Consider the following 14,081-nt stretch of genomic DNA (forward strand, 5'->3'; position numbering starts at 1 on the left):
TTGTCATTTGTAGTTTTTTTTTGCATTTATACAATTTGTCTTCTTTGATTCATCGGCTGTTTGTCTTTGAGTGTAGTTTTTCATTGATTCTGGTCTATTTTTTGTCCAACTGTGAATGCCTGCAAGAAAATGCATCTCAGAGTTGCATACAGTGACATATACATAATCTGATAACAAACTTTACTTTGAATTATGAAAAAATGTGAGAATACCAGGGAAATTCCGACATTAATATTGCAAGGAGTCGGCCAATATCAAGGGAACGTGTGAGGGAGAGCAGAAGCAGAAACAGCGGACAGGGACAGAAACAAAGAGGGTATTTAAAGGTCTGTAGAGAACGAGGTTGTGGATCACACCAGCAACCCAGGTAGAGTAAAGGACAGAAAAATGCGAGATAGGGGCTCTGTCTGAAAGGTATTTCAGAAGACAAGAGGAGGAAACCATCGTACAGGGCACTGACGGGTTCTGATAACCAGCCTTCATAATAAGATTAATGAGTAGATCACAAAAGATAAATGAAATAGTGTGAACTAGCATAATAGAGACATGCTTCTAACAAGAGCATAACCTGAAACAGAATATTTAGGACTGTTTGACACTTCAAGGGGAAAAACAAGGAGGTGTAGAGGCTTTTTTTTAATAAAGGATGTGATCACTGTAGTGGTAAATTTAACAGAATCCAGCTGGATTGAGAAAAGAAACAAAATGGGCAAAAAAACACACTGGCGGAAAGTACATATATCCCAGTGTGTGTGTGTGTGTATATATATATATATACTATACTGTAGGACAGTGTCATTGAAGAAATAATGGTGGCATACAAGAAGAATGTCGTTAAATGGGCACCACAGTAGCATAGCAGTTAATGCAATACTACTACAGCTCAGAGATGGGGTTCAGAGCTCAATTCCAACGATGTCTTCCCCGTGACCGCGTGGATTTCCTCCCTCAGTCCACAGACGTACCAGTTAATCAGTCATTGTAAATCATCCTATGATTAGGCTAGGATTAAATAGGTTGATGGTTGGGTGGCACAGCTCAGTAGGCTGGAAGGGCCTGTTCTGCGCTATATCGCTAAATAAATAAATTAATTTAATTCAATCATTTGTTTTTAATTATTGTATTGATACAACAAACCAAATTGACAAGGACAGCCTTGAAGAAGAGCTCATAGTTTGTGTTTGTGATTCCAGTTTACAACACCTTGATGTCATTGCAGAGAGCCATGTGCTACTTGCTCTGCGCACTGAAGGAAGGCGACATAGAGAATGTTCACTATGTTCATCCCTGAGATGAAAGGGTTAATGTACAAAAGCAGTAGAACAGGTTAAAACTACTCACTGGAGTTTACAAAAATAAAACTGATTGCATGGTATCTCAATATCAAGTTGGAGGGAAGAGTATTGTTGGTGGTGAAATGCTGAAAGGTAGATTACCTTATTTGGGAAATTGAGGATCAGGGAATGTTGTTCCAAAATAACGCACCACCATTTTATGACAGATGAAGAACTATTTTCTGAATGGTTATGAACTCTAGTGGGCTTTGAACCATTGTTTGTAAAACCTCCTTAGTAATCCTGAAATATGTGGGAGCTCCCACATAAACACTTCAACTCCCGTACACAATGATCCACAAAAAAGCATACCACATCACTATCTAGTGTAAAGACAGCTTTATTCATAATCAGTAAACAGAGACATTGCATACAATCTTTGAACAGAATATCTTGCTTTAGAAGTGAAGTTTTGCTTTATAAAAGACTAACAGGTCAATCAGTGCTTCTCAAGTGCCTGGTAAAGATCAAAGTCGGTGTTTTATCAGCCCACGGAGCCTCTATCTGTAACACATTTAGCAACAATTAGAAACACAAGAGATTCTCGCACGCCAGAAATCCAGAGTAACACACAAATTACAAAATTAAGACATTGAGGCCAACAGCAAAGGATGAACCAGTGTTCAGGGGCGCCGCAGGGAACCGTTCTCTCTCCGGTCCTGTTCACCCTGTACACATCAGACTTCCAATATAACTCGGAGTCCTGCCATGTGCAGAAGTTCGCTGATGACACGGCCATAGTGGGGTGTGTCAGGAATGGACAGGAGGAGGAGTATAGGAAACTGATACGGGACTTTGTGATATGGTGCAACTCAAACTACTTGCGTCTCAATATCACCAAGACCAAGGAGATGGTGGTGGACTTTAGGAGATCTAGGCCTCATATGGAGCCAGTGATCATTAATGGAGAATGTGTGGAGCAGGTTAAGACCTACAAGTATCTGGGAGTACAGTTAGACGAGAAGCTAGACTGGACTGCCAACACAGATGCCTTGTGCAGGAAGGCACAGAGTCGACTGTACTTCCTAAGAAGGTTGGCGTCATTCAATGTCTGTAGTGAGATGCTGAAGATGTTCTATAGGTCAGTTGTGGAGAGCGCCCTCTTCTTTGTGGTGGCGTGTTGGGGAGGAAGCATTAAGAAGAGGGACGCCTCACGTCTTAATAAGCTGGTAAGGAAGGCGGGCTCTGTCGTGGGCAAAGTACTGGAGAGTTTAACATCGGTAGCTGAGCGAAGGGCGCTGAGTAGGCTACGGTCAATTATGGATAACTCTGAACATCCTCTACATAGCACCATCCAGAGACAGAGAAGCAGTTTCAGCGACAGGTTACTATCGATGCAATGCTCCTCAGACAGGATGAAGAGGTCAATACTCCCCAATGCCATTAGGCTTTACAATTCTACCGCCAGGACTTAAGAACTTTTTAAAAGCTATTATTAATGTTTTTTGAGATAGTGATCTAGATGCATATCATATTTTTTACTGAGTTAAGTATTGTATGTAATTAGTTTTGCTACAACAAGTGTATGGGACATTGGAAAAAAGTTGAATTTCCCCATGGGGATGAATAAAGTATCTATCTATCTATCTATCTAGCTCACTACCCCGTGAGGCTTTACTCATTCAGTGCTGACCTGGCTCCCAGGGCTCTGGGTCTCATGTTATGTGTGTTATTTCTTACTGCTTGCACAATTTGTTCTTTTTTCCACACAGTGGATTTTGACAGTCTTTGTGTGAGGCGTTTTTCGTGGATTCTATTGTGTTTCTTTTTGTTTTGTGGCTGCCTGCAAGAAGTTGAACCTTGAAGTTGTATATGGTATATATACTTTGAACTTTAAAATGCTGGAGGAAATCAGCAGGTCAGGCAGCATCTATAGGGAGGAGTAAAGAGTCGATGTTTCAGGCCAAGAGGTGAGGGCGAGGGGAGCATCAAAAGTAGAGAAAGCGAAACCCTGCAGGAAAATAGGAACCTGAGGGACAACGTTTTTCACCCAGAGGTCAGATGAAAATATAAATCGGACTGTTTCCATGTTCAACAACTCATTCATTTACAATCAAATATCTACTTAATTGAAAAGTTACCCTATAGGGGAAGCTACAAGATATTTAAAATTTAATGGACATTTCTCCATATAATTGTACCCCAAGGTATGCAAGTACCATTCACTGAATTAAATAATTTTAGAAAACAAATTTGTCATTTCCTCTCTCCGTAACTGAAATATTAATGTTTAACTTAGAAACATAGAAAACCTACAGCACAATACAGGCCTTTCAGCCCGTAATGCTGTGCCAAACATGTACTCACTTTAGAAATTTCCTAGGGTTACCCATTGCCCTCTATTTTGCTAAGCTCCATGTACCTATCTAGGAATTTCTTAAAAGACCCTATCGTATCCGCCTCCACCACTATCACTGGCAACCCATTCCACGCACTCACCACTCTTTGCGTAAAAACTCATCCCTGACATCTCTTCTGTACCTACTTCCAAGCACCTTAAAACTGTGCCCTCTCATGGTAGCCATTTCAGCCCTGGGAAAAAAGACTCTGACCATCCACATGATCGATGCATCTCATCATCTTATACACTTTTATCAGGTCACGTCTCATCCACCGTCACCCCAAGGAGAAAAGGCCAAGTTCACTCAACCTATTCTGGTAAGGCAAGCTTCCCAATCCAGGCAACATCCTTGAAAATCTCCTCTGCACCCTTTCTATAGTTTCTACATCCTTCCGGTACTGAGGTGATCAGAACTGAGCACAGTACTCCAAGTGGGGTCTGACCAGGGTCCTATACAGCTGCAACATTACCTCTCGGCTCTTAAACTCAATCCCACGGTTGATGAAGGTCAATACACCTTAAGCATTCTTAACCACAGAGTCAACCTGTGCAGCAGTTTTGAGTGTCCTATGGACTCGTACCCCAAAATCCCTCTGATCCTCCACACTGCCAAGAGTCTTACCATTATATTCTGCCATCATATTTGACCTACCAAAATGAACCACCTCACACTTATCTGGGTTGAACTCCATCTCAGCCCAGTTTCACATCTAATCGATGTCCTGCTGTCACCTCTGACAGCCCTCCGCACTATCCACAACACCTCCAACCTTTGTGTCATTGGCAAATTTACTAACCCATCTCTCCACTTCCTCATCCAGGTCATTTTAAAAATCACGAAGAACATGGGTGCCAGAACAGATCCCTGAGGCACACCACTGGTCACGAACCTCCATGCAGAATATGATCCATCTACAACCACACTTTGCCTTCTGTGGGCAAGCCAATTCTGGATCCTATGCCTCCTTACTTTCTCAATAAGCCTTGCATGGAGTACCTTATCAAATGCTTTGCTGAAATCCATATAAACTACATCTACTGCTCTTCCTTCATCACCGTGTTTAGTTGCATCCTTAAAAAATTCAATCAGGCTCGTAAGGCATGACCTGCCTTTGAAAAAGCCATGCTGACTATTCCTAATCATATTTTGCCGCTCCAAATGTTCAGGAATCCTGCCTCTCAGGATCTTTTCTATCAACTTACCAAACACTGAAGTAAGACTCACTGGTCTATAATTTCTGGGGCTATCTTTACTCCATTTCATGAATAAGGGAACAACATCTGCAACCCTCCAATCCTCCGGAACGTCTCCCGTCCACATTGATGATGCAAAGATCATCACCAGAGGCTGAGCAATCTCCTCCCTCACCTCCCACAGTAGCCTGGGGTACATCTCATCCTGTCCCAGAGATTTATCCAACTTGATGCTTTCCAAAAGTTCCAGAATATCCTCTTTCTTAATGTCCATATGCTCAAGCTTTTCAGTCCACTGTAAGTCACCGCTACACTTGCCAAGATCCTTTTCTGTAGTAAATACTGAAGCAAACTATTCATTAAGTACCTCAATTATCTCCTCCGGTTCCATGCACACTTTTCCGCTATCACAATTGTTTGGTCCTATTCTTCCACATCTTATCCTCTTGCTCTTCACATACATGTAAAATGACTTGGAGTTTTCTTTAATCCTGCTCGCCAAGGCCTTCTCATGGCCCCTTCTGGCTGTCCTAATTTCATTCTTAAGCTCCTTCCTGCTAGCTTTATAATCTTCTAGATCTCTATCATTACATAGTTTTTTTGAACCTTTAGCTTTTCTTCTCTTTTTGCTAGATTTTCAACAGCCTTTGTACACCACAGTTCCTGTACCCTACCACCCTTTCCCTGTCTCATTGGAACGTACCTATGCAGAATGCCACGCAAATATCCCTTGAACATATCCCTTGAAATGTTCCCTTGAACATTCACCACATTTCTGCAGTATATTTCACAATAACACAACAATATTCCAATTATCCTATAATTCTTATGGGCTTTTATTTTCATTAAAAATCTTTAAACTGAAGACTAAGAAAAACCTTTTGTAATACATTTGTTACACTGCAATTCTATTAATTAAATTTAATTGTGAATATTTAAATATGCCAGGAAGGAATAAAATGGGGCAGAGTACAAATGATATCAGCTTGCAAATCAAAAACAAGGAGAGCAGCTTCAAAATGTCAAAGGAAAACATACCAGGCATTGTGAAAACAAAATTCTTAATGAAAAATAACAATGTGAGAAGACATCAGTGTTAAAACACTGAAAGACCTTTTCCACTATTTCTTTAAATACAGATATAATTTTACAGCAAGGTTAGTTTAATGCCTCTGTGAGATTTAATTCGATAATGCTACAACCTTCATTAAATGCAGGTGTAGGAGCCATTCATCTCTTCTCTATGTGCATTGTATTCTATGAAGCAATTTATTATGTTAACTACTCATGAGTGGAGATAAGGTAAAAGCGAAGGGAATAAGTTACATACCCGTGCTTCACTCAATGCAGTTCGCAACTTCAGACTATCCAATGTCAATTCTTTTTCTGAATGCTCAATTACACTTACAGTTGGGTACATTTAAGTTTCAAAGTTTGAAGATTGTGTGTTTGCTAATTGCAAATAAAGAATCAAATACACATCTTCGACTTTTGGAACAATTATTATTGGAGCTGAGGGCACATCATGCAATTATAACAAATCCACGAGGGTCGCTAGCAGAGGCAATTTGTCTTGGTTGCAAGTTCTAAAATATAATTTATCACTGACTAGTACTTTAAACTGTCTTGTGCAATACAGGGAATCCATTTGAAAATTTGAAGAAACTGACCACCTTGGAAAATTTACAAATGTAGCGATCTTCTTGCTTTCTTCTTCAATCTTTTTATTTAGTTTCAAATTAATAGACATAGCAATAAACGGTTAACATGTACAAACACAGATTCCAAGTAACAAATGTAGTTTAGCCTCCCAATCTCTTATAACTAACCATGAAAAAGATATTTTATAAAGAGAGAAAACAAAACCCTGTAGAGATTTTCAATGATTAATGGAAAAGCCACATCATTTTTTTAAACCATCTATAAAATGAATAAAGTACCTCCAACACATGGAAGTGGCATGAATTCTGAACTCTTTTCAGCTTCGACATTGATCTTGTCTCAGTACTCCAGATCCAGAAAGATGTTCCCTCATTGCTACCTCAACCCCTGCAAAGTATTAAACTGCAAACCTGTTTTTTTTTGCACATTACGCCTCTGGTCTTAGGGCAGCAATGAAGGTCCTCCATCTCTGACGGTGTACAGGGATTCCTTCATCATGTCATAGCTTCCTCTCGGTTTTCACTACTGTCAGTCTTGCAAAGTCCCAAGTGGACACTCAGGAATATCGTCACACTCAGAAGTAGAAGATTCTTCATTGTTGTTTCCATAACAATTTTGTTTTACCAGTCAAGGTTGTTCACCCTGAGCTGAACCCTCAAACCTGGAGGACCGGTGGACCACTCTGAGTCTGTCCTCCACACTTAGACCTGATTGGCGTGGGTGACCCTACCAAGAGCCAAAGCATAAAGCCCTTACTCCAGGCAACATAGTTCTCCAGGTCTCTGAGGCACACAAATCTCCCAAAAAGCAACAAAGTTGTGATCCTCTTGTAAGCCTATTCCAACAAAATTACGCCAGATAATTTTTCAGATTCAAATCCATTTTCAGTAATGCCAACACCGCTTTCCTTATGGTTTAACTATTTTGCTCTATTACAATGGTTCCAAGCCTTTTTTATGCCATTGACCAGTACTATTATGCAAGTGGTCCATGGACCCCAGACTGGGAACCCCTCCCTGCTCTATAATATCCAATTTACCACATGCAAAAACAGAAGTACAAGGGGTGATTGATAAGTTCATGGCCTTAGATAGAAGGAGTCAATTTTAGAAAACCTAGCACATTAATTTTTCAACATAGTCCCCTCCTACATTTACACACTTGGTCCAGCAGTCGTGGAGCATACGGATCTTGGATCTCCAGAAAGTGTCAACAGCAGGGGTGATTGATAGGTTTGTGCCTTAAGGTAGAAGGAGATGAGTTATACAGCTCTAATTACATGCACAAGCAGTTCAACTCTTTGAGTGATTATACAGGAAGTTTGAAGTTAATAACTCATCGGGTGATTGATAAGTTCGTGGCCTAAGGTAGAAGGAGAGGAGTTATTAACTTCAAACTTTCTGCATAATCACTCAAAAAGTTGGCCTGCATGTGCATGTAACGAGAGCTGTATAACTCATCTCCTTTTACCTTAGGCCACAAACTTATCAAGCACCCCTGCTGTGGACACTTTCTGGAGGTCCAAGATCCATATGCTCCACGACCACTGGACTGACTAAGTGTATAAATGTAGGAGGGGACTATGTTGAAAAGTAAATGTTCTAGGTTTTCTAAAATTGACTCCTTCTACCTTAGGCCATGAACTTATCAATCACCCCTCATATGTTATTGTACATATCATCTGTAAACATGACTTTAATATTACCTCTGTCTTCCCAATTCCTATCACGCTAAATTCTGTCAAATAACAGAGGTCCTATATCTTGATGGTAAACTAAATTTATCATTATGCCCAATTAGTGTACTGCAATTATTCACTTGCACCATTTCTATAGCTCTACCACAATAGATAAATCAATATTGGCTCATACTTATCAGTTTATACAGCAGCAAGTCCAATGTTATCACTTTACAGCCTGACTTTGGCACACTAGATTAATTTATATGGCCTCCACAGAGCCCTGATCTCAATATCATCGAGGCTGTCTGGGATTATCTGGAAAGAAAGAAGCAAGCGAGACCGCCAAAGTCTGCAAAAAAAAACTATGGCAATTTGAGAAACTGAGTTACAGAGAAAGGTTGAATAGATTAGGACTTTATTCCCTGGAGCGTAGAAGAATGAGGGGAGATTTGATAGAGGTATTTAAAATTATGATGGGTATAGACAGAGTGAATGCAAGCAGGCTTTTTCCACTGAGGTGGGGGGGGGGGGGGGAAGCCAGAGGACATGGGTTAAGGGTGAAGGGGGAAAAGTTTAAAGGGAACGTTGGGGGGGGGCTTCTTCACACAGAGAGTGGTGGGAGTGTGGAATGAGCTGCCAGATGAAGTGGTAAATGTGGGCTCACTTTTAACATTTAAGAAAAACTTGGACAGGTACATGGATGAGAGGTGTATGGAGGGATATGGTCCAGGTGCAGGTCAGTGGTACTAGGCAGAAAAATGGTTCGGCACAGCCAAGAAGGGCCAAAAGGCCTGTTTCTGTGCTGTAATTTTCTATGGTTCTATGGCAAGTTCTCCAAGATGCTTGGAACAACCTGGCAGCCGACTTTCTTATAAAACTGCAGTGTACCTTAAAGAAATGATGCAGATTTAAAGGTAAAGGGTGATCACACCAAGTATTAATTTGATTTAGTTTTTTTTTTACTGTTACTGCTCTTTAGAATGATTTTTTTGTGGGTGGGAAGGGCTAGGTTTATCTTGGACTAGGTTAAAATTGGAACTGACCTGGAATGTTCTATGTTCTAAAAATAATCATGCTCTAAACATGTTCCCTTCCTATCAATTCCAGTTCCCAAAGTTTAGGGTAAAATTTCTACCCATTGATATATGTGTAACACAGAATAACTTGAACCTCAGAATTAAATAATTACCCAGAATAGAGTCCACTGGATAGAGTTCAAGATCAAATTCAAGTTTAATTATTATTCACCCATTCATGAATATAGCCAAATGAAAGAGTTCCCTCGGGGCCAAGGTGCAACACACATTATCAACAGCACACAGCACACTACATACACCTCAAATAGCACATATGGTTACAAATTCAGAAAAAAAACATAGTGTTAAAGAAAAATATAATATAGCCCACATCCCTGTAGTCCTAGTTCAGCTTGTTCTTCCACTGAGTGAACACTGGAGAGCAGCAGCGAGTGAACGCCAGAGCACAGTACTGATGGGAGCGGCCAGCTTCCAGAATGCCTCAGAGAGGCATTTCCTGGGTGGGTGCAACAGATGATGCCAGGGCTTCGGCCTAGTCCTCGCCACAACTGAGGCAATGTCAGTCTTGTCAATGAACCGGTGAACCAGACTTGCAGTATACTGCATTACCATCGTCCAACAGGGTCTTGTGATTCCCAATAAAAATGTCCAAGGTAATTACTTGCACCACACACCATCAAGGCACAAGGCAACGAGTCCAGGTGACAACAGCCCAACTCATTTCACCATATGATTCCAAGAAAACAACTCAACAAGATCAACTCAGATCCCAAATAATGAACGCTAGAACATGGAGGCACTGGAAACTTGTAGGTGCTGTAATCTAGAAGAAATCAGAAGGACAAGCAGCATCAATGAGAGGAGATCAATTGTCCTCAATGCTATGGGGTTGAACCCCTGCATTAGGACCGAGAGTGGGGAGGTCAGATGGTCAGTATACAGATAAAGGCAGGGACTAGAAAGGAATCCTTTTCCAATATTTTTATTAGTTTCTACATAGAGGAATATAGAGTACAAGAAAGAGTATATGAGGTCAGAAAAGATTTTAAAAAACACCAGTTACATTATATCTGTTCATAATAATAATTACATTTCTGGTATTCATATAAATTAATCAAGTTATATTATGCTCATGCTCATACTCAATGGTTAAGTGATGTTATGTCATGTTTAGATTTAGAGAAGATTCGTTGTTCAATTTCTGAATCTCGTCGAGACTTTCAAACATTGTGGGGACCTTTTCTGAATTATTTTCAAAACCTTTAATTCATTATTTAAACTCAGATGTTGGCTATTATTAATTTTTATTAGGTATTTACCCTCTTCTCCTTAATGAACAGCTTTGGTCTTGGTAGGGGTTAATTTCTTTTTTCTTTTGTAATAAACTAGTATAGATTAACATAACTATTGATTAACTAGAAAGGAATCCAAGGAACCAAAGCGCATTTATTAAGCTCTTCATGAAAAATCCACACAACCATTTACCACTAGGTTCTTAAATAAGTTCAACAATCTAAATGTCAGAAATTCAAGAGTGTCAGGAGGCAGAGGAGACTACTAAGGAGAAGGTGCTTCAGAAGCTGAAAGCTATGAAGGTAGATAAATCACCTGAACCAAATGGACTTCACCTTGGATTACTGAACAAGGTAGCTGACAAGACTATGGAGATATTAACAATGATGTTCCAAGAATCTCTAGTTCACTGGTTCCCAACATTTTTTTTATGCATGGACCAATACCATTAAGCAAAGAGTCCAATGACATCAGTTTGGGAAACTCTGAGGATCCTGGAATGGTTCCAGAAGATTGGAAAATCGCAAATGTCACTTCACTCTTTAAGGAGGAAGGGAAACAAAAGACAGGAAATTATAGGCCATTTAGCCTGACTTCAATGGTTGGCAGGATATTAGAATCCATTATTAAGGATGATATAATGGAGTACTTGAGGGTACATAATAAAATAGGCCAATGTTAGCCAATGGTTTCCTCAAGGAGAAATTTTGCCTATCTGTTGGAATTCTTTGAGGAAATAACAGGCAAAATAGACAAAAGAAAGTCAGTAGATGTTGTTTACTTGGATTTTCAGAAGACCTTTGACATGGTGCTGCACAAGAGGCTGCCAAACAAGATAAGAGTCCACGGTATTACAGGAAAAATGCTGGCATGAACAGAAGATTGGTTGACTGCCAGAAGGCAAAGAGTGAGAATAAAGGGGGCCTTTTCTGGTTGGCTGCTGTTTACTAGTGGTGTTTCATAGGTCCACTACATTTCAGGTTACGTATTAATGATCTAGATAATGAAATGATGGTTTCGTGGCCGAGTTTGAGTGTGATACAAAAAAAGGTGGAGGGCAAGTAGTGTTGAGGAAGCAAGGAGTGGATACAGTGTCAAGAAGTGTATTTTTGTGCACTCTGGTAAAGGCATAGACCATTTTCTAAACAAAGAGCAAATACAGAAACTTCAGGTGCAAAGGGACTTGAGAGTCCTAGTGTAGGATTCTCTAAAAGTTAACTTGCAGGTCGAGTCAGTAATAAGGAAGGCAAATGCAATATTAGCAAGGATGTAATGCTGAGGCCATGTAAGGCATTGGTCGGACCACACTTGGGAGTTTTTTGAGCAATATCAAAGAATGAAAGAAATGTTAACATTGGAGAGTGTTTAGAGGAGGTTCATGAGAATGGTACCAGAAATGAAAGGGTTAATGTATGAACAGCGTTTGATGGCTCTGGGCCAGAGTGTAGACAAATGAAGAGCGATCTCATTGAAATCTACCAAATATTGAAAGGCCTAGATAGTGTAGACATGCAGAGATGTTTCCAGTAGTGGGAGTGTCATGGACCGGGGTGGGGGGTTAACAGCCCTGGAATAGAAGGATATGCCTTTATAACAGATATGAGGAGGAATTATTTTTTTTAGCCAGTGTAGTGAATCTGTGAAATTCATTGCCATAGATGGCAGTTGAGGTCAAATCATTGGGTATATTTAAAGCAGAGTTTGATAGGCTCTTCATTAGCAAGGGCGTCAAGGATTATGGGGAGGAGAAAATAAAAAGAGCCATGATCGAACAGTAGAGCAAACTCATTGTGTGAATAGGCAAATTCTGCTCCTATATTGTATGATTCAGAATCAGGTTTATTATCACTGGCATGTGTCATGAAATTTATTAACTTAGCAGCAGCAGTTCAATGCATTACATGATAATATAGAAAAAATATGTACAACATTATATGTACATTAAATAGAGTAAAATAGTGCAAAAACAGAAATTATATATCAAAAAACTGAGGTAGTGTTCATGGGTCCAATGTTCACTTAGGATGGCAGAGGGGAAGAAGCTGTTCTGAATTGCTTAATGTGTGCCTTCAGGCTTCTTCACCTCCTTCCTGATGAGAACAGGGCATTGTCCTGGGTGACAGGGGTCCTTAATAATGGATGTCACCTTTCTGAGGCACCTCTCCTTGAAGATGTCTTGGATACTACAGAGGCTAGTAACCAAGAAGGAGCTGACTACTAACTTTACAACTTTCTGTAGCTTCTTTCAGTCCTGAGCAGTAAACTGCCCCCCATCCCCAAAAAAGACAATGATTCAGCCTGAAAGAATGTTTTCCACAGTACATCTGCAGAAGTTTTCAAGTGTTTTAGGTGACAAACCAAATTTCTTCAAACTCCTAATGAAATTATAGCTGCAGTATTGCCTTCTTTATAGCTGCTTGGATATGTTGGGATCAGGTTAAATCCTCAGAGATCTTGATACCCAGGAACTTGAAATTGCTCACTCTCTCCACTTCTGATCCCTCTAGGAGAATTGGTTTGTGTTCCCTCATCTTACCCTTCATGAAGTCCACAATCAGCTCCTTGGTCTTGCTGATTGTCTTATTTCTATTCCTATTAAGATAGTTCTTCTTTAAGAAGACATACAGTTTTAGCTTCCTTCCATCCTGTCCCAACAAGTTTAACAGCTGAGCTGCCTTTGTTTTAAATCCCATGCGCCTCACTGCCAAGCAGAATTATGATTAGTTTGCTTCAAGTGGAATGGTCTTTCTTGCACAATCACATCCAATCATCTGAGGAATTCAGGCAACTGTGAGAATGAAAAACCTAAATTAAACTCAAACCCATACTCCAATCCATTGAAGGTGTACGTTCACACTCAGTGGCCACTTTATTAGTTACCGCCTGTACCGAATAAACTGGCCACTGAGCATGTTTGTGGTCCTCTGCTGCTGTAGTCCATCCACTTCAAGGTTTGAAAGGCTGTACATTCAGAGATGCTCTTCTGCACACTATTGTTGCAATGTGTGGTTATTTGAGTTACTCTTACCTTCCTGACAGTTTGAATCCTCTCTGATGTCCTGAGCTGTTGTAGCATTGCACTGACCACTACATAACCATAGCGCCCATGTATTCCCTATAAACCTGAAAACGAGGGAAACATGTACACACACACCCTCCAAAAAAAGAAATATTCTCCATTTTTGAAGAAAGCCTTCAAGTCAGGAGATGTTCTATTTGCAGTGTCATTCCATCAGAGACCAACTGCAATATAAGAAGAGTCTGAATAGGTCTTTTGCTTAAGCCGAAATGACAGGTCTTTTCCCAAACCAGCACCAGTAATCTCCAACAGTTTTTTTTAGTTTCTCAGCCACACCTTTCAAAACCATGCAATCAATTTCAAGTTTGTCCACTTTAGATGATACTTTAGCTATCTAACACAGGAATATTTAGCATTCATGAATCTTAGCAACATACTCCAAAGTTAAAAGACACCAGCTCATTTACTAATATCTAGAATGCTTTCTTGCTCTCATTTCTGTCAAATTCTTCTTAGAATA

The 14,081-nt window shown here is 40.1% G+C and overlaps 1 protein-coding gene across 1 annotated transcript in view; it reads right to left on the reverse strand.

Moving 5' to 3' along the window:
* Positions 1-1,677: 1,677 nt before the first annotated feature.
* pdik1l (PDLIM1 interacting kinase 1 like) overlaps positions 1,678-14,081 on the reverse strand; it is a 30,761-nt gene continuing 18,357 nt past the window's right edge. Inside the window, exon 4 of the mRNA XM_073034580.1 lies at positions 1,678-1,838. Coding sequence (XP_072890681.1) covers positions 1,835-1,838 — 4 coding nt within the window. The 3' untranslated portion in view covers positions 1,678-1,834. The remainder of the gene's footprint in view (positions 1,839-14,081) is intronic.

The sequence above is a fragment of the Hemitrygon akajei genome, chromosome 32 (assembly GCF_048418815.1).
Source record: "Hemitrygon akajei chromosome 32, sHemAka1.3, whole genome shotgun sequence".
Taxonomy (NCBI): Eukaryota; Metazoa; Chordata; class Chondrichthyes; order Myliobatiformes; family Dasyatidae; genus Hemitrygon; species Hemitrygon akajei.